Source organism: Manihot esculenta, chromosome 18, assembly GCF_001659605.2.
Source record: "Manihot esculenta cultivar AM560-2 chromosome 18, M.esculenta_v8, whole genome shotgun sequence".
NCBI lineage: Eukaryota > Viridiplantae > Streptophyta > Magnoliopsida > Malpighiales > Euphorbiaceae > Manihot > Manihot esculenta.
Genome location: NC_035178.2, coordinates 3,996,438 through 4,016,067, shown reverse-complemented (window position 1 = coordinate 4,016,067; position 19,630 = coordinate 3,996,438). Strand labels below are relative to the sequence as shown.

General features: G+C 35.3%; 1 protein-coding gene across 1 annotated transcript; it reads left to right on the top strand.

Annotated features, from left to right (window-relative positions):
- The first annotated feature begins 10,333 nt into the window (after positions 1 to 10,333).
- On the top strand, positions 10,334 to 11,918 carry LOC110607083 (zinc finger protein ZAT10). The gene has a single exon (XM_021746139.2). The coding sequence runs from the start codon at positions 10,966 to 10,968 to the stop codon at positions 11,713 to 11,715; it is 750 nt and encodes a 249-aa protein (XP_021601831.1). The 5' UTR covers positions 10,334 to 10,965; the 3' UTR covers positions 11,716 to 11,918.
- The last annotated feature ends 7,712 nt before the right edge of the window (positions 11,919 to 19,630 follow it).

Here is a 19,630-nt window from a genome sequence, read left to right as displayed (position 1 = left end):
GCCCCAAAACCAGACATCAAGGGTGGTCATTCTCCTGCCGAACACCCACATTGACATAAAAGCCGACATTAATTAAAATTAGAGTTTAATGATCATGCCAAAAGGGGAAGTTTAAAAAAGAAAAGTCCTCGCACTGTTGTCTAAGCCCTTTATTACCAAGTTCCCTTCACCTTACTCGTGTTCACGACTTTGAGCAGCGTTCTAGCCATTGGACACTATGGTTTGTCTTCTAGCCGCTTACTAGAACAAACAACGGCTTGTCTTCTAAGCGATCCTGACCCTGAAATGAACAAGAAGAGGATACATAATATGAAACTAATCAACAAGATATGCTTAAACATTAGCAACATGAAAAGACGAGAGAGTCCATGACTAGCACTAACTAATTTGGAGAAGTTTTAAGACATTGATGGCAAGAGACAACAATGAATGTTTAAGCAACATGAAAAGACGAGAGAGTCCATGACTAGCACTAACTAATTTGGAGAAGTTTTAAGACATTGGCAAGAGACAACAATGAATAACCGAAGAAAATAAGTTCGAAAAGAAATAAGTCACAATGAGATAATATTAATTTCATATATAGAATTAGTTTATATCTAAAAATAACAAAATATTACATTTGACATACCACCTAAACTCACATTTTAAATTTTAAAAATTGATCAAAATCAACCAAATACAAATATTAGGTAAATTCATCCAAAATTTAAACGTTTAGATTAAAATGTAAAATGACATAAATATTGGGTATTTTTCAGTCAATAAGCCAAAAAATAAAAAGAGTAAAGCTCTCCAATCTTGCAAGATACTCTGATTAATTGTCACAATATGATAAATTGGGGATATACCTTCAGCTCTGCCAATTCAATGACACGAGCACATTGAACTAGATTTACTCTAGAAGATCAGTTAAGGATGGAAGATGCATACTCTGACAACACAAAGAAGACTAACCATCAGGTAATTTAATAACCATTGATGGGACTCTGCAAACAAATGAGCATGCTTTCAACAAAATTTTTGGTGTAGGCAGACCAAACTTAAGCGGCATACATCATTAACCAAAACAAAAATTTCAATCACCTAAGAATTGCAACATTAATGTTTAATGGATACGTCATTCCTAGTGCTACTCAAACCTAACTCTTGCAAGTGAAACCTGCATTGCAATAGAGACAGTCCTAACTTTTGCTTAGAATGGCTTCCAGAAAATATTTTGTTTGCCAGATGCCAATTCAAACAATACATTTACCATACTCCTCAAACGAAGGAGAACCCTTTTTCAATTGAAAAGGATAACATTGGAACTGCTTAAGCCCACTTCTCTCTTCTCTAAAGTCTTAAACCAAATATAAATAAATATAGGGAAAGGTAATATATCGAAAGACTAAAGAGGCAGCCACAACCATAAGTTACACTGCAATTTAAGCTTACAACAGTGCCAAGTAGCTTGATCACAGCACATAAGGTCCTTCCAGTTGCAATGAGATCATCTATAACCAACGCCCATTCTCCTGCTTGCACAGTGTCAGGGTCATAGAGTTTTCAGGGACCAAAACTGTAATTTTCCAATATTGGAGTTCCCAGGAAACAATAATGGGATAAATTAGTAGAGATTATTAGGAAGATAAGGGCCGAGACAATTTGTTGTAATTCCTTTCCGTGTATTTATTTTGGGGGGTGTCATATGAGACATGTTGATGTCTCCTCCTGCCACAAGCCAAGTTGTTCCTAAGGCTCTTTAGGGGGGAGTGACTAGTTGGCCACCAGCTGGGACTGGACCCAGTTGGCTACCGTAGGCCTACGGAGATCTTGAGTTGTGCATTCACTCCTTGTAGGCCGTCCGCCCTGTCTACAAGGGAGGTGAGAATTATTGTAACGATTGTGTCGATGATAATGTATAATTACTATTTTGCCTCTGGAATAAAATAAGTAGTCTGTTCATGAATTCTCATGTTCAATTCTTTTCGTTTGTGCCTACTGTGAGGCTTTTAATGGAAGGCCGCCTGTTGGCTTCGCTATTCGCTTATATAACCTTGACTAATCAGGGTACTCATATTCACAGGGTATCGAGTGATTCTTAAGGCTGACTTGGCTTGAAGGTGTTCAAGTCAAGTGCCGCACAGTTCCAGGCAATGGCTAAAATCTGAAACCGTGACAATTGGTATCAAAGCAAGAAAGATCTGCGAGCAAGATAAAGGATGGCCAAATTGGCGGGAGATTGAGGCCTTCCAAAACCTCTTTCATGCGAATGACACCCGGTGGGGTGATCTTGAGCGTAAAGTGGTGAAAGGGGGAGGCAGTGACCTCCCAATTATGAAGCTACGAGGAGTAGTAGCACATTGTGAGGCAAAAGAAGACAAAAGCGTGAGCTCTCGAGCTAGACTGGCCATATTAACTAGAGGTGCTGCACGCTCCACTAGGGACACCATTGAGAGAGAGGTAATGACCTAGTACTGCACACTTCATTGGAAATGTCTTCTGGAGAGAGGGTAATGACTAGGTGCTACATACTTCTTCCTTTTAGTGGCCCTTGGAGAGAGAGTAATGACCTCAAGGTATAGTGATAAGGGGGAGGATGAGCCAATAGAGCTTGAGGCCATCCGAGAATCTCGAGACCTTTCCACTCAAAATTGAGGCAAGAGGCCTCACGAGACAGAATTGAGGCAAGAGGCCTCTTGAGATAGAATTGAGGCAAGAGGCCTCCTGAGATAGAATTGAGGCAAGAGGTCTCCCGAGATAGAATTGAGGCAAGAGGCCTCCCGAGACAAAATTGAGGCAAAAGCCTCTCATGTATTTTTTTTTTTTTTTGCTTGCAGGAATGGTGCAAGAATATTAAATGTAACATAGGAGAGACTATGAGCAATACTTCAAAAGTGGACCAGAGGTACACTTATCAATGGTGTGAATTACGAACTAATGCCTATGAAGTAGGCATGGGTGGAATCCCAAAACCTCAATCCTTGTCGTGGGATGGAGGTAAATAATTTTTCTCTTTAATATGAACTGATTTATTAATATTATTGGGAATTGTGACTGTGCAGATATATAAAAGAACAATATTTATGTGATCGAACTATAAAGCTATATTTATTCGAAGGATGAAAGTGTAAAGTCCTATGGATAGAGAGCGTTCACACTATACATGAGAAAAGGGATAGGAAATGGCAAGCTTCAGTTTTACTACAAGAATGTAACATTTGCTATTCAAGAGAGTTGGTAAACTCCAACAAGGTGTTCTTAAGGAAAGTACATAAAGGAACTATTCAGCATCTATGGCTGACACAAAAGAATGTGGCACTTGATTTTAATAGAGTAAGCAAATCGTGACAACAAATTCAAGAGACATGACTGAGCTTAAAACCTTCCTGAATAAGGTCAAAACTTGGAGGAATATGGTGTAGAGCAAAGGGTGATCAAGATTGAGTTGATTCTGTTACCAAGGAGTTAAAGAGATGTTCAATTCTGGTATCTGATTGATAGCCACCTAAGAAGATGGGCTAAAGCAGTAAATGGGGGAGCGATCTGAAATGTGATTAATAAGATGACATAGAAGTGGCATAACTAAGCAGTATGAAGTGTTCTCTATGAAGAAAGCCATATTATTCTACAAATTGCTTGTGCAGAAATGCTTCGAAGTTCTTGAAGGACTTGGTGAGTAAGGGAGGAGGGAACATAAGGTATAAATCATAGAGTTGTCAACTCTAGGTTGTTTGTACTTTCTTGTTCCTCCCCGCCTAAGGTAGTATTGTTCGCGTGAAGGGATCAAGCATGGTGGAGATATTCTGCGAGTGTTGTGTCAAATAAGGGACATGAGATGGAGGAGGAGATCTTTAAAGTCTCCTTGAGGACTTTAAGAGAAGAAATGAGAATCGGAGCTAGTATAAAACAATATATCGTTGGCCGGTGTCAGGTATATTGGAGTTGATGCTACAAAGCGGGCACAAATACAAGATTCATGGACTGTTTATACAATTTCTAGAATCAAGACTAAAACTGAAGTGGATGATATGGGGAAAGAGATAAAGCAAACAACTTGAGTGTAGGGATTAATGTGAGCATGTCCTTTGACAAACTCGCTTAATCAAGGACATCAAAAAGCAAGATGGACTTCACAATTCCTCCTTGTAGTGAACCCGAGACGTTAATAGGTGTGGCGTCTCCCAGAATGACACAAGTTATCTCTGTTTTTGACCAATAATTATTCCTTGATAAAGGAGAGGTAATAGAGAGTAGTGAAGAAGAAACTAGTGGCTATCCAGCACGAGGGGGTGCAAGAGTAAACTCGACAAAAAGTAGCATTCGATGAAGGATTGTCTATTTGTGAGTAAGTGGAACAAAATAAATAAAGGTGGTGTTTATGAGAAATGAGTACAATGGTTATCGACTGTTATGATATTCTTTTATAAATTACTTGATCCTGGTGCGTATCTAGTGAGCAAGCTATCGCTCCTATAACTCTTGCTATGTTGTGCAGCGTTGTTAGTGCAGAGGGAAAAGTCTTGAGGGATCCATGTGAAACACTGGTATGGATGAGATGGTGATAGATCAAAGGTGGTGGTTGCCTCATCTCTCAAAACATATACTTTACAAGAATATAGAAAACGAGCATCAAAATAGGAAGGGCATACCCTAAAAAGGAAAATAATAAGTACAAGAGGATGAAACAATGTATGATAGGTGTCAACCAATTATGATTGTCGAGCACATGTTCATTCTCTTTGAGGTAAGTGAACATCTTGATAGGACAACCAAGAGGAATGTAGGGTAACATTGGGCGAGAGTTGTATCAAATTCCGTTGGGAGCAACAGTGTTGTGAAAGCAAACAATTCACTCGTCCTACGACAAAAAGAAGGAGGATAAGTGAAAACTGGCAAAAGTGAAGACCATTGAACTAGTCAAAGGAGTGTGGGGCTCAAGGTAATGAGAAGAGATTGAGATTCTTAATGATAATTCAGTACGAGAGAAGGGAATTTAACGAGAGGGAATTTAACGAGAGGGAACCCTCTCACATCAGATGAGTATAATGCTTTTGTGTTTCTTGATATCATTCTTTGTCTTACTTCATTTTAGTTATTCATTTATTCTGAAATATTTTGTGTATTATTGAGTCAGGTTCCTTGTGATGTGGGACTTGACAAGTTGGTGCTAACAAATATTATGAACATACAGGATATAGCTTCCTTAAAAGGGATTGGAAAATAATGTGTAATTAAAAGGACAAATTTAGTCCTACTCTTATTGTTGAGCAGGAAAGAGACCTCATGGCCAAACAAAAGTTCCTACAAGTGGATCAACGTAGAGGAGGACCGAGAAAGGTCGAGAACCACAGGTTGCTTAAGGCAAGTTGGTGAGGCAAGTCGATGTTGGGAGCTATGATGAAAGTGGTATAATAAAGGGGGTATCTTCTAGTAATTTCTGATTGTCGAATCATAATGATGATATTAATTGCTTTATGTATAGTCATTCTTAATAGCTGTTTTGAGTAGATTTCTGCGGTTCATAGGGTTCAGTGGTCGTGGTTATTTTGTGTGTAATGTGTGTCGTTTTGTAGGCATCTGCATAAACTACATTCTTAGGGAGAGGAAAAGGAGATAAAGTGAGCATAATACCAGAGCTTATGAAGGGGAGGACTGTAAGACGTACAAAAGAGAAAGAGAGTGTTGAGCAAACTCTTTTGACAATGGAGACATCGATTTCTTAGGAGTATTCGCCGAGCTTCACTACAAGTGGAATAACGTGGTGTTATGTCAAGGGGATGGGTAAAGGCCGTTCAAGTCTTAGTGGTCAAGTGCTGTTGGCACACCTGTTGATTTGTAATGGGTTGTATTCTAGATGACTTGCTATACTAATTCGTATTGGAATCTGACGTGGTTAGTACTAATCTTTTTTATGAGACTATTACAAGTTAATCACAATGTCGTGCGGCATGAGTGTATGCAGGTTGATAGATTTGTTGCACGATGGGGTTGTGCTATTGAGGCGAAGAGTAAGGTCGATAATTAAAGACAAGTAATGGCGAGACATGTTTAGGAGAAAAGAACCAGTGATCAATGAGTTCAAGCAATAAGTTCGTGCAAAGGAGTAAAGTAACAATTTCTCGCACCATTTGCAGTAGACTAAGGAATCAAGGGCAGAACATTTACTACCAGAATATAGAGCTTTTCGTAGTTTCATCATCACAAAGAACTAGCAGTTCACAGAGATACCAAGAACTAAACGATTTCATACAAAAGGAGTAAGGCTGTCCAACAATTTAATCAACCAGGACTGGAATCAGATTCCACAGCGAGCAAGCCTAAGAACGTCGGACTCGAAGATTGAAGAACCCCAACAAAACTCAGTCGACAAGGACGTCGACCGTTTAAGTGGGAGAGTGTCAGGGTCATACAGTTTTCAGGGACCAAAATTGTAATTTTCCAATATTGGAGTTCCCAGGAAACAATAATGGGATAAATTAGTAGAGATTATTAGGAAGATAAGGGCCGAGACAATTTGTTGTAATTCCTTTCCCTGTATTTATTTTGGGGGGTATCATATGAGACATGTTGATGTCTCCTCCTGCCACAAGCCAAGTTGTTCCTAAGGCTCTTTAGGGGGGAGTGACTAGTTGGCCACCAGCTGGGGCTGGGCCCAGTTGGCTACCGTAGGCCTACGGAGATCCTGAGTTGTGCATTCACTCCTTGTAGACCGTCCGCCCTGTCTACAAGGGAGGTGAGAATTATTGTAACGATTGCGTCGATGATAATGTATAATTACTATTTTGCCCCTGGAACAAAATAAGTAGTATGTTCATGAATTCTCATGTTCAATTCTTTTCGTTTGTGCCTACTGTGAGGCTTTTAATAGAAGACCGCCTGTTGGCTTCGCTATTCGCTTATATAACCTTGACTAATCAGGATACTCATGTTTACAGGCTATCGGGTGATTCTTAAGGCTGACTTGGCTTGAAAGTGTTCAAGTCAAGTGCCGCACGGTTTCAGGCGATGGCTAAAATCTGAAACCGTGACACACAGCACCTACATGCATCTCCATTATGTCTTTTCCATATTCCAATGAGTACTCTGAAATATCCTCTCCTTAAACCATTAAGCATCAAGTATTAAAAACATAGATTTTATTTTTTTATTAAAAAAAAGTTGAAACTGGACACATCGCCATTGGAATGTATTATCATAAGTCATCTGATATTTAATTCTTGAGCAGGAATGACAAACTAAATATCATCAAGTTCCAGCAGTAACCAATCAGGAATTTTCTTCTATTTACAAACTTCGTGAAAGTAGATAACTTATAAAAGAAAAGCAAAACCAGATGCAAAAGTCATACCGGGCAACTTATTAGGTTTCCTCATAGGCACAAATTTTGCTCCAATAGCCACTGCAATAGGCGGGCCAAATATAAAACCTATTGCTTCAATACCTAAATATGCTGTCAAATGTCTATACAACTAATCAATCACAAATAAATAAAAATAGCCACTACTATTGTAGCGCAAAATTGCCAACAAACTAACAAATCAGATAACTGCTCTTCCATTTCTAAAATTTCTTTTCCTATTTCATCAGGGCGAAGAAGGCAAATTTGACTTCACTTCCAATACTTCCACTTCTCTTCGGAATGGCCATTTCCTTACTGGGATTACTTTCTTTTAATTCATTAATCAATACATCTCAAGTCCGCTTAGTAAATTACAAATATATTTGAATCTTGACAGGGTACTTGTGTTTGTAGAAATACAATATAACCCAATTTTGTTGCTGTTATTCTCCTTGATTATTGAAAATTTTACTTACCTACATGCACAATTAACCAAGTTTAGTGTTCCTACCAGCTTTTCCTATCACCACTCATATGCAGGCCTACTTTAGACCAAAAAAGATAAGAAGTATTACCATCCTATCAAAACAATCAAACTGCAGACGAGCATGCTTTAAGAGAAAATTGGTCGCAAAAGACGATCAAAACTAAGGGTGAAAGGTCAAGAAGGCTTCAGCATTCACACAGACAACCAACCAAGAGCTATGTTGAATTTTAAATTTTTCTATCAAACTCTCAGAAATTTGGCACTTGGAGAACATCTAAAGGTAGCTTTGGGTGATTCTTAAACATAGTTATATGAAAGAGAGAGTAAACAAACAATACTAATATTACAAAATGCGATTTCCCCTCTCTTATCGCTCACTCTCTCGCTTATCACACTTATGCATACCATAATATGACCCTTCAATCCGATAGTACATGAATGTAGTATTAGTTAGCAGAGAGGAATTTACCACCTCCACCAATAGCGGTACAGCGGAGAGAAGGGAGGGCAGATCAGTCATTGGAGCATAGGGAGCTGCGGCGATCCAAGCAGAGAGTGGTTAGAAACGGAGGGGCCAGGTGAGAGTTAGGTAACGGTAGGGAGATCGAATTCGAAGCATGGAGATCAGCCTCTGATCGTTAATTTGGGTAAAGTGGGAGGCTGAGATTAAGAGTCAACCTAGCAGAAAATTGCAGACAACCAACAAACTCAGTCGACGAGGGCGTTGACGGTTTAATTGGAGGAGTGTCCGTTTTCGGGGATTAAAACCGTAATTTTTTAATATTAGAATTTTAAAAAAAATGAAAATAAATTAGTATAAATAAGTAAAAAGTCAAAAAGTCGAAATAAATAGTTGTAATTATTTTTATGTATTTATTGAGGGTCTCAACTCAAACATCTTAATGTCATCTTATAATACAGTTTATTTTATTGTTAAAACTCTTTAAGGAGTGACTAATTAGTTATATGTAAGAGTCTATGAAATTTTTGAACTATGCTTTCAGTGTACTTCTGTTTACAAATGAGGCGAGAAAAAATACAGATAGTTTTTTCACTATTATTGGACCTTCATTTTCTCCTATGGGTCTTGAGCTCTGTCATGTATTGAACTTCTCTTTTTAATAAAACCGGCTTTATCTTTGATAAAAAAAAAAAATTGAGAATTCACGCTGTTTCTCTTCTGAAGTGCTGGTCGCCTACGACGGTGGGGCAACAGAGACTAATGTCCATGTTTGCATTTTAAAGAAAACAAAAAAAAAAAAGGCTTTCTTATTATCGAATCGCGATTTATTCTCACGTTAAACTTGCCTTTTATTTCTCCCTCTCTTAAAAAAAATTGTTCATTAATTGAAAATGATGTCATCGCTTGCGGCCGCTAATATGCATGCATGAATATAAAACTGAGTCTAGAAACGTGGTCCCATGCTTTCCTTTTGGGTTCTTTCTCTTTGGCAATCTTTCTGGAATTTTTCCTTTTCACTGCTTTTAAATTTCAACCAAAAAGAAATTCATAAAGACAATAAAACCAACTTACAAATTATATTAGTTGTATTACCGAATCAAAATTCCTAAAATATTTATACTTGCTTTTTTGTGGAAGCTTCGGTAATCCATCTTTAGCTTTCTTGTTTAATTTATGTGTATTTAAAATTACATGTAACTATTAATACATGGATTTAGACGTGGAAACTATAATTTTATATCAATTATGATAATTTGATTGATGTTTTCCGTTTCTCAAGTATAGAGAATGAAAGGCTGATGTTAATGAAAGTTTGAATTGTTCATGTGTGCAGAGGAAAAAAAAATTCTTATAATTGTGAACTTGAACGTGTTGAAATTGAAACAGAGGAAAAATTTGATGGAAACCAAATTCCATATACTAAAGAATCTGAAAAATAAAGTCCTTAAGACGAGGATTTGATTAGACAAATCCGTAAACAAAAATTGCCAACCCTAATACTTATTCTCTTGGTTTTTTTTCCATTGGACGGCTATCGTCTACGTGAGAAGGTCCAATGAGAACAACCCACAAGCTAAGATAAAAAAAGTCGGCGACACGTGTAATTAATTCAGATGCTTCCGGAGAAGTGTTTTTTTTTTTTTAAATAAAGGTCAGCTGGAACATTTAACGAGTCAATTAATATATAGGAATGGGGGAGGAGAGGAAAACACTTGCTCATATCCTCAACCGCCTTTCTTGAAGCATACATCGAAATGACTAAGCGATCTTACCCCTTGGGAAAAAGTAAATGCTGTGATTTCTATGCTCATCTCCTATTTTCTTTCTAAAGAAATTCCTTCTTTATTTTATTAAATAATTAGTTGGGTGTGTGTGTGCATATAAAAGAAAGACTTAATAATATAGAACAACTATTAATGGAAAACAATGACTTAATAAAGTGGAGACATCACATCCAATTTCATAGCAAACAGTTGAACAAACTCCCCCACTTGCATGTGTGTGGATATCCTTAAGGCCTAAACCTCAGCAAATGCTTCCTCCATTTGGCACATAGCAGGTTCTCCTCCATGTGATTTGGCTCCTAACTGAATCGAAGCTCATAGCACGCCTCAACTTCAGCTGGCAATTAAATGGGAAAAGTCTGTTTGCCTGGCTGCCGGCTACCGGCTACCGGCTGCTAGAAGGTCAAGATGAAGCCTCTTAATTTATAATCACCGCCTTCGATCGGGGCTTTTCTAGTATTTGACTTGCAACTTGGAAGGTGGAAACCATCCCAGTCTTCACTTCACTCACTTAACTTCCACGTGTATGTTCACAGTACCATTCTCTTTCTTTGACCCACTCGGGTCAGTCACTCAACCCTTTGCCTACCAAGAAAACTCAAATTTGGCTACCAAAGAATACCCAAATACCAAACGTGCTCCGCTATATTTTTTTTCTCTCTATTTTGGAATCTGCTTGTTTTTTATTTATTTATTTTTATTGCTCCACACCTCCTCCTACTTTCCCACCACTTGTCACGCAACTTCCAGCTCCAGACTCCACTCTTCCCCTTTATAAAAGCCTCCCCAACGCCCACTCTACTCATTAACTTTCTCACACTCTTCTTCACTTCTCTATTCTCAGCGCACATTCCCCCACCCTTCTTTCTACTTTCAGATCAAAGCTCATAACTTTGAAACATCTAAGATGGCACTAGAAGCACTCAACTCTCCAACTACAGCAACCCCACCTTTCCAATTCGATGATTCCAGCAATCTTCAGCATCTTCCTGAGCCATGGGTCAAGCGCAAGCGCTCCAAGCGTCCTCACCACCAACCCACCGAGGAAGAGTATCTCGCTCTCTGCCTCGTTATGCTTGCTCGGGGCACCACTGCTTCATCCTCTGCCTCCGCTCTCTCACACCGCCACCCCTCCCCTACTCCATCTCCTCAGCTTCGGACTTCCACAAATTTAGAAGAGCATAAATCGAGCTATACGTGCAGTGTGTGTAACAAGTCCTTTTCTTCTTACCAAGCTTTAGGTGGACACAAGGCAAGTCACAGGAAACTCGCAGGAGGCGATGACCAATCAACTTCAACTACCACAACTAGCTCCGCCACCGCTGCTGTTTCTAACGGAAGCGGTAAGACTCATGAGTGCTCCATCTGCCACAAGTGTTTCCCAACGGGGCAGGCTTTGGGCGGACACAAGAGGTGTCACTACGATGGCGGTGCAGACAAGAGCGGTGTGACTTCCACTTCTGAAGGTGTTGGGTCAACCAACTCACACAGCCTCAACCAGAGCCATCGTGGCTTTGACCTTAACCTCCCAGCCTTGCCGGAGTTCGCTGCTGATTTCTTTGTCTCCGGTGGTGACGACGAAGTTATGAGCCCACTGCCGGCGAAAAAACCCCGTCTATTGTTGGCACCCAAAATCGAAATCGCCCAAACTCAATAGGCAAATTACAGGACTTTAGCAGTGATATTTGTAGGAAGAAGATGAATTTAGACTAGATTAATTATTTTTCTCTTTTTTTTTGGTACCTTAATTCATTTTTTTCGGTGTAGATAGCAGTTGAACTCTCTGTTTCAGTTGCTCAGTTGTCAAATTTGATATTCCATTCAACGAAAAATTTATTCAATCATTAATTAATTATTAAATTTTATTTGCATAGTTATATATATGAAAAAAAAAAAAATCAAAGCGGACCCGGTCTAAAATGCGCCGCGTAGGCAACGTGGTTCATAAGCCTACGCATTCACTCCGATGGTGGGTTGAAGAACCGCGTGAACGGCGGAAAAGAAGGAGGTGGCAGTCTGGCAGAGTTTGTTGGGGGTGTTTCGGTTAAGGCCACTTAGCGCAATGAGTCATAGCGCAGGAAAAAAAAAAATAAAAGCAGAAGATGACGGTTTTAACTGCCTGGTAGATTTCGTAACCATGAATAATTAGGTTCACGCACACGGTGCATCTCATGCTTAGCCAATAATTAAAAAACATTTGCCCTTTTATTTTTAAAATAATAGAGGTGGTGATAATCAGCAAGTAGAGGCGGCATGGATCTGATGAGAACAAAAGCAAATTAAGAGAGACGTCTAGGTGCGGATAAACACTGGCTGCCACACTGTTTCCTTGTCGAACTGATTAGGATGACAGGTGGCAGCAGCATTACTTAATCAACTACTTTTCTTTTGGTCCATATTAAAATCGGAGTACTACCACGTCTTTGTTTCTTTACATCATGAGTTTTTTTTTTTTTTTTAATTGTGAGGGTTATTATAGATATATGTTGGCTGTATTTCATAGTTATCAATTTTTAGGTGAGATTAAGTTATGTATATTTAATTTACGTTGTGAAAAATATGCATAAGTATTAAATATATTAAAAAATAAAACTACAATTTATAAATGAATATAATTATAAATATATGATGGATTTGGCAGGCGTTACCTATCACGAAAACAACATGTAATGCTAAGTTGTTTTTCACAATGAAGAGAATTGCATCATTTTTCAAATGGTTTCTGTTGTTAAGGGATAAAAACGCCAAACGTGCCCAAATGCATTCAACGAGAAACTTCTTGATCCTAACCCAATTATTCATCCACATGCATGTTAATCCACGTTTATAAAATGCACGTTTATGAAATGTTTTATAGTACAGTTTGTTATAAAAAAAATATAATTTTTTAAATGACGATATAAACAAAAAAAAATTAAGAAATTTTTATCTGTTTTATAGATTTTATTATTGGAAAAAGGAAAATTATAAATTTTTCTTCATATAATTTTAAAAATGTCTTGTTCTCTATTAATTTAATGTGTTAAAAATTTTAATAATGAAGTCAGAATCCAGAATGTATACAAATGGCAAAGCAAAACGCGTACATATGTTTGGCAAGAGATCACATGCCAAATCAAATGGCGATATACCAGAAGTCTAAATGAAAAGTAGTAGAGTGGGTTGCTGTTCAAAGAAAGCAATTTGGCTAGCAAACAGCGAACGTTGGTTGTATATTTACTTTTTTAATTTATTTGGGTAAGTTCAGCTTGGCATCGTATAGAACAGGATAAGATCATAAAAGTAAACATACAAGTGGCAGATGGCAGACGCAGAGTTCTCACAGAAGATGCGTTAGAATACTTTCCGGCATAACCCACGCTACGCTAATGAATCAAAGTTACTTGAGGAGGAGCTATTCAGCAATCCAAATACAAAGCATCTCAAAGCTGTTTAATTTTGAAACGTGTCTTGGTTGTTTACTAGGGGAAAAAAAAGGGATGTTACAGTAAGCTTTGCGTGTGGGGCAGATGCGAGAAATGGCACACCATTTCTCCACCAATTCAGCCGTGGATGATCCGAATGTAGAGTGTGCATTTAGTAGCCCACTGAATTACTACTAGTTGGTCGGCAAACTATGCCATGGCTTGCATTCTAAATCAGATGGTAGAATTTACCGTGTCAATTCATTGCCAACAGGATTATAACTGTATTTATACTAAAAAAGATATTTATGATAAATTCATGAATCATCATTTTGACCAGTGTTACCTAACTTGAACCATGTATAGCAATTAGCAGATCAATAACCTTTCCTATATCATTTAATTGGTATTTGCATTTTTCAATTAACTGTAGCCAAAATAAAGTAAGGGAAAATAATTTTTTTTCTAATTTATTTTTCTTTATTATTTTCGACCCTCGTCAAAATAGAGAGTAAATTAATGAATTTCTAGGTAAAGGACAAAAGGGGGAAATTTCTAATGGATCACATAAACTTGTGAACATTCAGAGCCACCTAATCCCAACTGCTAAATAAATCTCTATTTGTAGTTGCATCTACCTCCCCCACGAAGCTTCTCTTCTCCAACTTCTTTTTATCATTTGAACGTATGGTTTAACTTTTCTGCCACGTTTGTTTTTGTTAAAGGGAAAATGGAAGAAATAATTTTTAGTTATTATTATTAGTATATTATAAATTAATAATGATAAAGTTTTTGTCAAAATATAAATATGTGTTTAGATTTTGATTAAATCAAATGAACTAAAAACTAAAATAATCTTAATCTAACATGTGAAAATTACTTAGTTTAAATTTACATTATAAATATCATAACTTTTTTACATAAAATATTTAAGTATTTTTCAAATCTTCTCTTTTTTTTTTTTTTTTTCCTTATCGGAGGTCCAAAGTCTCATCGTGAGAGGGGAGATGAAGTCAAAACATTGACTTTTCGCCTATAAGAGAAAAGTCTACGTAGCATATTAGTTTTGGGAGAAGTAATGAGCAGTCTACAAATCAAAATGACTGGGCTTTTTGTTTCGGGTAATTAAAGGTTAAATTTTTTAGAAAGTGCGAAAAGTTCAATCATTTTATTTGTATCGTTAAACTAACTTCAAGTAAAATATTTTATTTATGGAAGAAAAGTATTTATTTAAATGAAAATGGATAAGTTATATTTTTTAATTAAATTATATTTTATTTATTACTTTATTAAAATTAAAATCATATTCTACACCTTATCGTGTTTTTATCTTTTAAAAAGAAATTACTTTTTATGAAATTAAAAAATTAATTTATACACAATATATTTATATCATGATGAATTTATAAAAAAAAAAATGAATTTCTTAGATGCTTCATGCCATTAAAGAGAATCTAGAAGGTCTACGACACCGTCTAATGCCTATAAAATTACTTTTCCTGCACAGTACTGTGCATACCAGTTGCCTTTTTTTTTTTTGACCTAGTGGAGGTACCACCACCAGAAGCATGGTGCATCTATCTACCTGGCCTTCATTTGTAATATTTTAAAATATTTGCCGGAAATGAAGATATGTGGGGCAAGCTGACCCACCAGCTATGACCTGGTTATTCAATTGTCTTACATTCGTGCCCACATCGGGCGGAACATTAGATGAAGTGACGACACGTGGCTTCTATGGCAGCCACAAATATTGCTTAGGTCGACACTTGAAGGCCCAAATGGGTAATCACACTTCTTTGTTCTCTCTTTTCGTTGGTAATATGAAGGGAGAATTGCCATGTATAAGTTTCTTGCCATCGTGCCCACTCTGTATTTGGGCATTTCCTGCCCATTATCTATGTATTTATATTAGAGGTTTCACATTTGGTTGGCTCATGCTAATAATTTTGTTGATTTTTTTCTAACTCTAATGTGGATGATGAGGCTAAAATTTTGGTTTTTATGATATAAAGAGTTTTATTTCTCCTTGATCATGGTAAATATCTTAGTTTTTTTTTTTTTATCATTAATAGGTTAAAAAAAGTATTTATTTTTTTATAAAAAAAGAGGACGGAGGCACATTTATAACTAGTAGAAAAGATTCCTTTCAAGTACAGATAAAGAAATTTTGTTAAACTCTATAGCATAAGTAATTTCGTTTTCGTTTTATTGTACGAGTGTTTTTTCAATTTTTGTTACTTTATATAATAAATTTCAATAAATGATAAATCCTTTTTTGTGAGGTTTGAAAAGAACCGTTGTATTCTTACCTATTCAATAATTAGAGAATGAATATTAATATGATAAAAGATGTGTTTAGGAAAAGAATACGATAGGATGTATTTTTGAAATTTTTATCATTTTAATATAGTTGTTGAATTCCATCCAAATTTAACAATAGCAATATATGGCAGACAAAATTGAAGGATAATTGCTGATCTAAATGCTTTATCCAATCAAATTTTCAAAGTAAAATACTTTTCAAGATGGAACTTTTTGTATGTAGAAAAGAGTCTAATCCTAATTTTTATTGAAAAAATTTATTGCAAGCACAATCATTGGTCTTAAAAAATTAAGATGAAGAATAGATAATGGTCTTGATGTAAGAGTTTGAGGGGACCCCACAAATTGATGATAGACAATTCTATATAAAGACCCCACAAATTGATGGCCTAGAGAACTTTACTATCGCTGGATTAATCAAGTCATATGGCAGATTTGAAACTGCAATCTCCTATCAAAACTCTTTCTTCTGAAGGATGTAAATCAGATTCTCGAGATTTCTTTTAGTATAATCAACTAAGAAAATAGACTAATTTGACATTTTAACAAGACAGAGAAATATAGTGTTAAATCTGACTATCATGTTGTTGTTCATGCTCATAACAGTGTAACCAATTATACTATCCCTAAGTGAGTTAAAGTAAATCTAGAAGCTCTATGTACCTCCAACATTCAAGCACTTTTTATGAGGACTGTTGAGAGAGATCTTTCCAACAAAGTTAAATCTTAGACAAAAATTACAATATTTTCCTCATGTGTCTATACACACAACGTTGTTGGCAGTTGTTCGACTTACATATAGATACACTATCACACAATAGTGGTAATATTTTTTGAGCTCTATTTGGCAAACTTCAATGCAAAATTTAGAGGACAAAATTTGTATTGCGGCATGAAGTATATGGACACAACATATCTGGCTCCTATGGCATGACCATAGTCTAGTGCATATGAAGCGGTGGAAGTTGGGTTAAAGGTTTTGAGTGAGTGAAAGACTGTTCGTGCTAGGGATAGGGTGGAGCATATTTGTAGACATGGTCGAATTTTTATTTGAGCTCCACTAGAACTTGGTAAGTTGAAATATAATATGGACATTGGCATTCATAGTAATAGTAGATGTTCTATCTATTCAGCGATTTTACGAGACCAATGAGGTTATTTTTTGATGGAGTTAACCATATATTTTGAGTCCATCCTCCCTATTACTGTATTAGAAGTTTTGCATTGCCCGAGTCACTTTGTTGGTTAAGCAGGTAGAAAATGTGAGTTTTAAAATGAATGTCAAAGTTGTTGTAGATGCAATCCGAAGTATGCGTGATGGTATTTCTGAATTTGGTCATATTAGTGATGATTGTAAGAATCTATTATCTCATGAGTTTGATTGGATTTTATTTTGGATCTAATTTAGCAGCAAACTCTTTTAACGGGTTATTATTTTACATGTTAGTTTCACCGTCTAATAGGAGTCTCTAAGTTTCTTGTATTCTATCTTAGAGAATAATATTTTCTAAATTTTTTCATTTAATATTTTATATTTTTGGTCGGATGTAATAGAAAATCTATTAGTTCGGATTAATTTGAAGTAATTCAATTAAGTTTGTTTTGGATATAATTTTAATAATAATAAAATTATTTGAATTAAAAAAAAAAGAAGATGAAATATTATATTATCTATGATGGTATCATCCGCTAAATCTTTACTGCATGACTCCTTATCATCCGCTAAATCTTTCATTTGATGTCTAAACATAATTTGTGTAGAAAAAATAATTATCTATGATGGTATTGATTATACTTTTAAATAAAAATTGACGACCATAGTTAAGGTATTGAAATTAGTGATTATATATTTTTTAATAGAAATTAATTTAAAAAATTAATTAAATACAAGTAAATCGGTTTGATCGATTTTATGGAACCGAATTGTTCTCCAAAATCCTTATCTTGTGGCCAGTTACTATACAAAATTAACAAACTTATCGCCCTTCCCCTCACATAATTAAACCCTGATATCTCTATTCATTTTTACACTAATCCTCTCCTCATGATCTCCAGTTACTCACTCTCCTGAGGCAAGTTCCCTCAAGGATTGCAGTTGAATCAAAACTCGTAGAACCCAAATGTTAGTTCTCATCTTTGGTGAAAATATCTTCAGTACCAGGGTCAGTATCAAATTGGAAGACAGGCAAGAAGCGCCACAGAGTGCAGCGAAGGCAATAGAGAAAATGAAGGCCTTAAGAGCTCAGACCAACTTGAAAGGTTTGGGCTTTGGCAAGGACTGGCTTTTATTAAAACTGAAATTGAGTTGAAGTTGAGGCCGCAGTTATGTTTGGGCCAACAATCAATAGACATCATATTAACATATCAACAGCAACAAAGAAATAATCAAATCTGAATTAAGTAAATGAGTAAAGTTTTCATTGTGAGACCACTTTTTTGGGTGGTATATTTAATATTAGACACATATATATTTGATAGGACTTCTTTACTAATATAATTTCAATAGTAAAAAAAAAAATGTTATTACAAACTGAATTTCAATGAAAGAAAAGATGCTTATGTTATAAAAAGATGCTTATATCCAAATGTGGGGAGGAGCATTGAGTTCATAGTCATGTCCCAAGCTTTTAAATTGTAATATCGAGTACTTGCAGCACGTGAACAAGGCATCATCAGACAAAGGTTGAGCCTTGGCTTTTTAAAATATTCCCTTAATAGCTTACTTAGCTTATCCTTATCATTCTCATTCTGATGCCTTTGTATATATAAATTTTTCCAATTATGTATCATATCTCTTATATCTTTTCTCAATTCAACTCTTTTAAAAGTATTCATTTCTTTTTTCAATTTCTCATTTCTTATATATTGACTCCACTTCGTGAGTTTTAAGATTTTTATTGATTCCAAGTGAAAAGTTATATTTTGAACTAGTATTTCATTTTCTAATTTTTTAATTTATTTTTATATAATTTTTTATTAAAATTTAAATTATAATCTCAACGCAAAATAAGTTTTGGGCCACTAAATTTTTAATTCAATAATAAGTATTCATTTCCCTTTTATCTTATTATAAAGAGATGGAATAGTAAACTGATAGATTATTTGTGAAAATTAAAATATTTAAATTTAAATTCGATTTATATTAACATGATGGAATTTATATTAATAATATTTAAATTTATTTTAAATTTAATTAAAAAATAATATAAATTATTTAAATTCATTCTAAAGTTAATTATTATTATTCGAATTTTATATATTTTAATTAATAATTTATATAAAAAATATTTTTTATTAATAGTTTTCATTTAAAAAATTTAATATTTCTAAAAATATTTAAATTTTTAAATAAAAATATATAAAATTTTTATAAATATTATTATAAAATATATTAAATTAATTATTTATATAAATAAATTTAAATAATAAATATCCAATAAATAAAATTTAAATTGATCCGAATTCATCATGGATTTATTTTTTAAATTTAATTATAACTATATAACTTTTTAAATTAATAGGGTGATCGAATTGAATATCTGAATCATAATATACCTAATTAGCACTCTAAGGCTTAACCTGGTGAAAAGTGCATCATGTAATCTTGAAAGGTATAAGGTTCAACTCTCCAACCCCAATTGAAAAAAAAAAAAAGTTTTATTGAGTTTCACTTTTCCTTTGATCTATTTTTTTTAATTTTAATTTTTGAAAAAGGACAAGATGAAAGAGAAAACTAGAGCCTAGATCTACGCTGTGAGCTATGTGGTGGAGAGCTAATTAAGAAACAGGAAAACAAGGTTTCTGTGTCACTGTCCACTTGAATGGGGCGGTTAGACTTCGTAC